The sequence below is a fragment of the Postia placenta genome (genome assembly GCF_002117355.1).
Source record: "Postia placenta MAD-698-R-SB12 unplaced genomic scaffold POSPLAscaffold_2, whole genome shotgun sequence".
Lineage (NCBI taxonomy): Eukaryota > Fungi > Basidiomycota > Agaricomycetes > Polyporales > Adustoporiaceae > Rhodonia > Rhodonia placenta.
The window spans coordinates 1,404,319-1,414,031 of NW_020169833.1; the positions used below are offsets into that span (position 1 = coordinate 1,404,319).

The 9,713-nt window shown below is 52.9% G+C and overlaps 3 protein-coding genes across 3 annotated transcripts in view; 2 read left to right on the forward strand and 1 right to left on the reverse strand.

Annotated features, from left to right (window-relative positions):
- Positions 1-1,837: 1,837 nt before the first annotated feature.
- Positions 1,838-2,678, forward strand: POSPLADRAFT_1132847 (hypothetical protein; the record flags this gene model as incomplete). Its single annotated transcript, XM_024484260.1, has 4 exons — positions 1,838-2,053; positions 2,114-2,308; positions 2,366-2,479; positions 2,532-2,678. The coding sequence occupies 4 exons, from the start codon at positions 1,838-1,840 to the stop codon at positions 2,676-2,678; spliced, it is 672 nt and encodes a 223-aa protein (XP_024342861.1).
- A 1,508-nt stretch (positions 2,679-4,186) lies between these two features.
- On the reverse strand, positions 4,187-6,929 carry POSPLADRAFT_1130873 (hypothetical protein; the record flags this gene model as incomplete). Its single annotated transcript, XM_024484002.1, has 8 exons — positions 4,187-4,594; positions 4,651-5,001; positions 5,052-5,579; positions 5,628-5,918; positions 5,973-6,170; positions 6,221-6,395; positions 6,471-6,713; positions 6,775-6,929. 8 exons carry the CDS (start codon positions 6,927-6,929, stop codon positions 4,187-4,189), a joined length of 2,349 nt encoding a protein of 782 aa, XP_024342862.1.
- A 1,532-nt stretch (positions 6,930-8,461) lies between these two features.
- POSPLADRAFT_1132817 (hypothetical protein) overlaps positions 8,462-9,713 on the forward strand; it is a gene marked incomplete at both ends in the record, with an annotated part of 3,056 nt that continues 1,804 nt past the window's right edge. Inside the window, 2 exons of the mRNA XM_024484257.1 lie at positions 8,462-8,824; positions 8,896-9,710. Coding sequence (XP_024342863.1) covers positions 8,462-8,824; positions 8,896-9,710 — 1,178 coding nt within the window. The remainder of the gene's footprint in view (positions 8,825-8,895; positions 9,711-9,713) is intronic.

The window sequence follows — 9,713 nt, forward strand, 5'->3', positions numbered from 1 at the left end:
AGAGAGAGAGAGAGAGAGAGAGAGAGAGAGAGAGAGAGAGAGAGAGACGATATAAGGAATGAGTCTTGATGATGTTTCGTGCAAGACCGAGCGCCTGATATCTTCCGTCTTTCCAAGGCTCTTAGACTGCTGAAGACAAGTTAGGACAACCAGTTTAGTGCAAAAAGGTATACATATATGCGCCATGGATCTTCAGTCCCCGTTGTAATCTTACAAACCGTCACCATCAGTTTTGTGGTCATCACCCATGCAAATCGAAAAATTGCTCCTGTCTGGCGATGTCAAAAGACTACATGAAGCGCCAGGCGTAGAAAAATAGTACACTGCCAAGTATAGCACTCAGCATTTTGCCTGGGAAGGCCATTTCCTTCATGAAGTCCTCTGGCATGCACCAAATACAGAGCGCACAACACCATACCCCGAGTATCTCTGGAATTGTGCAGCTGCTGAGCCTGTATACCGTGCCACGTCAGTATCAAGGACCGATATTGGAGCGGCGGCAGATGCTAAACGAACCGGCAACAGGTTCCGCTGCACTGAATCCCGACCAGCGCAGTCTTGAAACCACGATGATGGGGAAAATGATCCATCCCAGAACCGCTCCACCCACTAACAAAGCGACTGTGGATGCCATCCTGTACATGCTATATCGACGGGTGATTTTCACTGCTATGACTTGACTCGTGATTATTGCGCGTACCCAACGTTACTGATAGAGTACCGTGTAGACGGTGGATGTACTAGCCTTAAGCTTTAGTTTATGGACAGCGTATTGTAACGATGCAAGCGGAAGTACACAGTTGCCCGGCTCGGCTACTACAAGCTCTATCAGCAAAGAAGCGCCTGGAGATGGAGTATTGGCAACAGGGCTACCAAACACTTGGTCGAATATCTTGGGGCTGTGTACAAGCGGAGGGAACACTTTTACTTTGATGCCGAATGCTTGCTGTTGATGTACGACAGGTGGTGGGCCGTAATACCTGCATTTTATATACATGTCTGTTAGCATCATCTGACCCACCCATCTCTGAGCACAATCGAAGACAGGCGTGGGTTCGCCATCAAGGTAAGTGCGTGCTACGGCTGATGCTCTGGGATCATACCTGCAGTGCCACGAATGGGTAAAACACAATATTCACCTGGAAAAGCGGATGTAATGTATTTTTGCATCTTGAATTCGTACTCATCAAGGCGTGTGGCCGAATCTAGAGACGTCATTCATCTTTACTTCCTGCATTTTAGTAACACTCCCATGGTACGCCATGCACAAGAATATGCCATCAATGTCGGTGTACCGTTCCCAGTTTGTAAAATGATAGAATAAGTCCATCAGAGACTCGGATTCTGCTCATGGATCTCGGCTTGACAAGATGGAGGATATCCACCGGGGGGACACATGGTCAACAAGGCTGATGCTGTGAGAAGGCATATTAGCCAGATCGATTCGGGGACAGGAATTAAAAGGTGGAATCGCCCAGCAGTAGACGTTGGCGACAGAACTCGGACGGTGACCACAAAAACTGTCTCCCAGATGATAACGCGGAGAAAAGCAATGCATAATCATTTGATAGACTGCCTGGGTGAGTAGATTTCCGTCCTGTGGGATCGGTGTCGTCGATTGAGCGGTCAGGTAGAAAGCGTGGTAATGTCGAGACGATCGGCACGGGCCACAGATCCATAGGCGCCCATGTATCTAATTCACTCACCCGCGCTTTGCTCCACCCGTCCCTCGTTGTGCCCCAACCACATCATCGCACACTCGCTGTCACCTGCATAAAAGCACGTTAGGCCCTCTATCACATACATACTTGCCTCTACCTCGCCTGAGATAGATACAATGGTTCTCCGTTGGACAAAGAGAGACCCCGCTGCAATCCGCAAGGCCGCGAAAAACAAGTCAAATGTGAAGAACGAGGAATCACAGAACACAATACCCATCGCACAGCCAAGCCCTCGCATGTCGCGCACCAATTTTGCTACCATCCTCGACCACCAATGGTCCATTGATCTAGCCACCCAGACCATCACTGTCGCCACAGACGATGTACACATGGTCAGTTACGGTGGACGTCAACCATAGAATGCTTCCGGTGCTGACCTTCACCATGTGTAGCACGACGATGACCGCGACTACATCGAGCTCGCAGCCGAGTTGTCAGCCGTCACTCTCGACGGTGCCACCATCACGCCACATTGTGACACACCCGATTCTGTGGGCCCACTCACCCCTGCTCCGTGGACGTCCCCATGGGGCGCGCAATGTGCCTCCCCGGAATCCAACAAACACTCTGTGGCATACTCCGCAGAGGTGAGTCTTGTGGTGTGACGCCAATGGTCAATTAATCTTACCGACCATGTACCATAGTCTAGTACGCCAGGGTCTGAGAGGCCTGACACTCCGATGGAGTGGACCACGCTATGGGACGCATCTTGTGTCTCCCCGGAATTCGGCAAAGAGTCTGTGGCGCACATAGGATCGGTGAGTTCGGTGTAGTGGCTACGACGTTCGGCATGACTGACCATAACTATAGCCACACGACTTCTACGTTTCGGACACGATTCTGAACTCGGTGTGGGTCAGCACGGCTAGAGTCGGACTGGGCTTCGACGTGGACATCATGGCCGCTGACACATGGAATGCTTGGACAACGACGGGAGCCCATGGGGTCTGGGAGTGAGAGCGTAATCAAGGGACTTGCACGCACAGGGTATCGGAGGCGCGCGACGATGAACACGACAACGGCAGTCAGTATCGCGGTCCTGAACAGATCGTCAAGTCTCGACGCTGCGCATCGACACTTGCATCGCGAATGGACAATACTCCCTCCTAGTCACCACTCAACCAAACCACATACAGCCTCATGCCAGTACTTTCGCTGTTCCCCAATTGTCCCTGGCCTGTAGTAACACCCACTATCCACCTCTCACAAGCCCTCGCTGTATTGAAACGGGACTATTCAGGACGCATCCTTCGAGTACCAAGAGATATAGCGAGTTGCATAATATGCAACATGCATCCGCGGTCAGACTCGAATGGAAGGCACCGACGTGGACGACGTCTTTGAATACAAGACACGGACCACGTCGACACAAGCATAGACAATACAAGACGCAAACATCGGGCTACGATTGTCAGTAGTGTTGGATATCCTGCTGTGTATTTTCGTTTCGTGGCTGTTCAAACACACATCGAGATGGATGATGCATCCTTGTATGTCCCCATCGCCTTGCAGCGACTGTGTGCTTGACCCGAGCGCTGTTCTGTCCTTGAGCAGCTTGCCATGATATGCTCAGCCGACGGCGATGTATATGACCCAATGGTACAGCACAGTCTGTGAAGCGTGAGCACCGGTACTACGGAATGAATAAAGTGCAGTGTGAGCGCTATTGCTCATTGGCTGGCCGAGCAAAGTCTGCGGGGTGATCAACAGGTGATCGATCGAGATGCGTGTCTAGTTAAATAATTCGAGGTCTGCTGCTCGCTTGGCTCGAAAGATCCTTCCCTGGCAAGATATAGCTGTTGACGACAAAAATGCAGGCGCGGATACACTGAGCGAAGTGTTATATTCAAAAAGACACAAGTAAGATACTACATTAGTCAAAACGGACAGTACATGTAAGACTCTAGGGCATGGTGACATGATGTTCGTACGACTCGGAGCTAAGGAGTAGAAGAGAGAGCTTGTAGCAAACGAATGAGATATGCCAGGATTACAGTGAAAGAAGGGATATAGGCAGCGTGCTTCCGCATGGGCCTGTCGACGACTGTCGACGCCTGCATTGTGGGATATATACGGCTCCTCAGATGGTATTCTAAGCAAATTGAGGATCACAGTGACCGCCGTGTGAATAGGTTGTGGATAGGTTGTAATGAGTAATGAGAGGGTAGGATGGATTGTCGTGAGTGAGTAGGTTCTGGTATGTATGTGTAGGAGGTGATTAATCGATACATGGTCGAGGTGGAAGATAGCTGGATGCTAAACATGGACAAATGCCAAGAACTGCAGACAGTAATAATGTATCATACGAACGGCGCTGCGCATTATCGGCGGTGAATCACTTGCAGAATGGTATACATAGGTCTAGATGATTGACTGTCTGACTTGGCCCGCGGGATGCGCTTACGGGACCTTGCATTGGACCTGGGCGTCGGCGGGAAGGGGGTGAGACTTGGACACGGGGAAATTCATGACAGAGGAGGAGAGGGAGGCAGAGGGACCAGAGCGGCGTCAAGAGGTGGAGTAGAGGCGGAGGAAGGTTCTGAGGGAAGACGCTCAGCGAATGGAGGAGGGAAGATATCCTGTCCGGTGGCCAACACGTCTAGCGCGTTGTCGAAACCGAAGGGAGCTGAGATGAGGCGTTTCTTGCCCCGCTTGCCAGACACGAAGCGGACGGGAATATTGCCAAGCAAATGGTCTACAGACATCGCAACTTGACGTGGACGTCGAGGTGAGAGGGTAATAGGTAGGGACGAGGATGCAGAGGGGATATGCGGCAGGTCGCCGATGTTAGGGCTTGCGTTGTGGACAATGACGTTCGTGATGCCGGTCGGACGAGGAGGGGGAGGAGGAGTAGGTGTGCAGATAGAGGGGCTCTGAGGATCAAGGGTGATCAGTAGACGTTCATCGAAACACATAGGATATGACCTACCTTGTTCTTCGCTTGTCCTAGCCTGGGGCGGACCGCGGGATTGAGAATGTTGCGAATGGCAGAGAGACCTCGAAGAGCGATCACAGGCCGCCGTCTTGAGGTCGAAGGAGATGAGGCAGAGGCAGAGGAAGGAAGCGGAGAAGAAATTTGAGATGGTTCTTGATGGCTGGTGAGAGCATTGGGAGGGCGAGAGGTGATCTCGTCGTCGGATTGCGCCGACACTGCTCCAGGCAGGTCCGCGTCATTCGCCGCACCGTGTCGACGGCGACGGCGACGACGTCTCCTCGGTTCATATTGATGTTCATCGTTCGCAGGTGGTTCTTCTGGGTGTTCATCGTTGGGAGGTAGTTCCTATGGAGGGTTATGAGTACTCGGCCATTCTCCATACGGAGTTTACTCACTGCTATCCGACGCGCTACTCCGTGGCCAATCGTCTCGAAGAGATTATCCCGTGCAGCTTCTCTCGAGACGTCGTCGTCGTCGTTCGCGTGCGGGAACATCACAGAGCCATCAGGCCAGCGAGCATGATCTGGAATGAATCCGGCGTACAGCTGGCCATCCACAAAGAAGAGCATGAACTGTGTCCCGTCAGTATTGTGCTCCGAACGCGGGGCGGAGCCGTGAGTAGCGAGAAGGCACAATCGCACGAGTTGCATTCGAGCGAGCAAGAAGCACAGCGCGAACCAGGCGAGCTGCCTCGCTGCATTCTCGGGTGTGGGCAGGACCACCAGATTGTCGACGTTGGCTGATGCACCAACACCAGAGATGACAGGCGTGGAGATCATTGGGGAGGCAGGCACCTCATCTGCGTGGGCGGAGGCTCCAACGTCCGAACTGGTGATGGCGGGCGGGGCAGATGGAAGTGTCTCGAGGGTGTGCGCGGGAGGGAGCCAGAGTCGCAGACCCTTGTCGCCCCATATGTTATTGTGCTATAAAGAATCAGACACCAGATGTGACACGATAGCAGGCACACGTACTGTCATGACCAAGGATGTGTCCAGTGTCTCGAGCTTGGCTTCATCGTTGGGCTCCGTCTCGGACGAGCGTACGATTGAAGCGAGAGGAGCATCGAGCACCACCACTGTGGTAGGTACTGGTGCAGACGATCCGGTGAGGAAAGGCGATGGCAATGTCGCGATGAAGGTGCTGATCATCGTTGACACTGCCTCGCCTTGATCAATTGGTGGGTATGTCGTGTCCGTCTTCGGTGAGACCGACAGGCACTGACGGGATGAGGGTCGCAGACCCTCTCCACACGCATCAGCGCGCTGTGAAGCAGCCTCAGCAGACAGCATCTACAGACAGAACAACGGCAGGCTTACATCTGTGACCGACGCAATATGTGACACCTCGGCCACGATCTCTTCGAAGGTGACAGAACACCCCACTTGATCGTCGTCATACGAGGCTGGTACAGGCGAGAGGACGTGATCGAGTGTATGGCGAATATTGTCGTGTACATAGGACAGGAAATCCATCATCACCAATGGCTGCAGGCTTGTCGAATACGGTGGTGAGGTCTGACACGGTCCGTCAACGTGCTGGTCTACACAGAGGTCTACAAGATTACCTCGGGTGAGCCAGGACTAGCAGGCTTAAATGGAGGGGCACTAGGCCCTGCTTCGACATTCAAGCGCGTCCGGTGCATTGATGTAACCCGATGCTTCACGAGAAGAGTAACCGAAACGACATAGACAGTGACCAGGGCTGTGAACCATGCAAGATTGGTGATGTACATGGACTCCCTGTAGGCATGCGTCACGGGGGCATCCATCGGAGAGCACGTCAGCGCGGAGATGGATGTCGGCCCACGGACTGACAGTGCTTTGACGACCTCAACCACAGCGCCCGACGACACCGAAGCGGCAGGGACGACGATATCGAAGGTGAAGACGGTGTTCCACACGGCAGGGCAGACTCCGTCGTCGACAATGATCGACATGTTGGTGAAGACGACGTCATCCTCAACAATCAAGGGCCTGGCGCATTCTGCCAGAGATGTCTGGGGAGCGGCATCGAGCAGCTGGAAGCGGCGCGGCGTGGTGGTGCCGACCATCCATCGGCTGTAGCACGGCCCGGGTGAGGGACGGAGGAAGGAGTATGAAGAGCGGAGGGTCGACTTACACAAAATGGTCGGCGTGTTCGTGAACATCAACGAGGCTGGTGACAACCCCGTCAATGAGCGCGACGACTCCTGGTCCGTCGAGAGGGCTGGGAGCCTTGAGGGTCGCGACGAGGGCCAGGAGCGCAGTAAAGATAAGCTGGATCGGGATATGCATTCTGATGCGAGGCGAGATGGAGTACGTTCGAGTGAAGGAGGGGAATGTTGAACTTGCCGTCTCTTATAACACGGCGACACGCTTATGTGAGCGACGTCGATCGCGTCCTCGCCATGTTCGACTTTGTGTCAAACCTCTCGATCTCTTGCTATTTTGAGACGAACACAACCTACGACGTTCATCCTCCTCTTCAATCAGCAGGCCCTTATTGACTAACCTTCGGCACATGGTAACGTCGTTGAGGTGACTTAGATGAGAGCAAAAAAGTACATGTTGCAGTGAGACGAATGTTCAGAGGATCTTGATGTGTAGGTGCGCGGGAGAAGAATGACAAATCACGCGATGCCGCCGCTGAGTAGAGACACTGTAAATCGGAGTGAGCAATGTCGTTGCTCTATACCTGCCTACCGTTGTCATAATTCCTGTATGAAGATATGGCAGTGACCTCAGCGACTGCGCCGTCTTAAGCCTGACAGATAGCAATCATCATTTGAGTTGTCGTGTAAGCCCAGCACAAAGATCACATATGAAGATACGCTCTGTGCGATACATGCCCAGGATTGATCATTTAAGATATCCAGGTCACTTGACACCATCGATATTATGGTGACAGCTTGGGCCTATAACTCGAATTCGCCTGAAATGAGAGTTTCTCGAGTATCAATGAACATAAGAGATGCAAGGACAGCGAGCACGCCCGAACTGCACGTGCAGAACGCTGGATTGGTACGTGCTGCATATGTGCGACACCACCTCCTGAGAACCATGGAAAGTAGTGGTATGAAAGGATTGTCCGTGCGACAAATTGAGCTTGTGAACGCACGAACCTATCTAAATTCACTATTGGCGACCAGTTTTGTTACACCTGGATGCAGAACATCCTGACGACGTGATCTCCATAGATTGGAAAGGAGGTCATTGAATCCGTTTGCTTGCAGCATGACCTCGAGCTAAGCATTTCTTCTGTGACACGAGGGGTACTTAGCGAGTCGACGATATGAGCCCATGGAACAATACCCCTGGTCAGTACATTAAAAAAGATGCTGGCCACGACTTTGTGCGGCTGTCGCGCACGGCGCGCTGTGGCAAATGAAGTGATCGAGAGGTCCGAGCCACTCGGCCCGGTCTGAATATGCACAGAAAGATCACGTGGCGCGACGCGTCCGGTCCTGTGGCGTCTGCTCTTCCCTGACCAGCAACACACGCCTTGTCCTCGTTAGGCTCGCGTGCCGACGGTTCCTCCAACAGGAAGACGTAATTGGACCAGCTGTGCGTGGGAATCACTGCAACCGCTCGCTGCAGTCGTTGATGACATTCCCACATCTGGCAGTTGACGATCGTCGCACAAAGAGGTTGGCCAACCGCTCTAACGGTCACACCTTGCATAGCCACTTGCGGGAACAAACGTGGTACGTGGAACTGATGAGCCACACGCTGAATGAATTGACAACGAGAGGCACGCAGGTTTTGTGGCTTTCGCACAAGTATATAATCCCCGTGCTCCTCGATACCTGTAAGTCTACCGCTTTACGATGCCTTCCCGAGCTTCATCTGAAAATACTCTCCACCGCAAGGCTGCCTCTGGGCAGAATCCACGACCCCAGACCCCAGAAAACTCTCGTCCAACGTTAGCTGAGTTGCAGACAACGCCACTCAATCCCAAGATCTCTACACGCCGATCTCTTTCTGCTGAGCCTTCCAAAGGTGCAGGTCTTGATCCGCATCGCATTGAACTTGGTGACGAAATGGCCGAATACTGGGCGAAGATGGCGGTCAAAACATTCCTTGACGAACATGTCCCCGGTGGTGACCCTGATGAGCAAACCAAAAGTATGTTCCATAAATTCGACGGCGAAATGCTCGACAAACTAGAATTTGTTATGGCTTCGGAACTGGTGAGTCAATCCATCGTTGTGTCCGGGTTGAGCTGGTTACTGACGCGGGGTTCTGCTTCGTCTGTTTTCAGATCAAGGGAGTTCAATCTGTATTCCAGTGCAACGCTGACAACACTCTTGTCGCGAAAGATACTGCAGACTGGCCTGACAACACAGATGCCATCGACCGGGCGGTAAGCGCGACGATGAGACCCGACGTCTGTATTTACAGCACTGATGACGACCATGCCGCGCCATACACTCTCACTGCTCAAGAGCTTGCGGGGCGCAAGTACTCGGAAGAGCGCAAGCAGAAATTGGCTCGAACTCGCTGGGGGTCAATGGTCGTTCCTATTGAGCTCAAGTCAGACATTTCCAGGGCACCGTTTCATTTTGGGAACAGCCGCACGGAGGAGACGGAGAAGAAGATAAAGGCACGAGGGCAGATCGCCGACTATGCTACGAGGATCATGCAACGCCAGCACCGGCTGTTCTTATTCATGATTGTCATCTGCAAGCGTGAGGCGCGGTTCCTGCGTTGGGATCGATCTGGTGCGATTGTCACAGATGCATTCGATTTCGTGAAGAACCCGGAACCGCTGCACACGTTCTTCTACCGTCTCAGCAAGATGACTCGCGAACAGCACGGGTACGATCCAACTGTGGTGCCGGCTGATGCAGATGAGATCGCGCTGATGGAATCGTACAAAGACAAGCTCCCCCAGGACGACTACCTCCGCAAGTGTCTCAATGATGCTATGGAGCGCGGCTGGCCTATCCAAAAGGTGATGATGCGTCAAGAGGATGTGGTCTCTGTAGAATCCTGGCGCGCCGCTGCGAACAAGGCGGACTCGACTGGCTCAACTCCCCCGGACACTTCTCAAGCCTCCTCTGCCTGTGGTGAATCGTC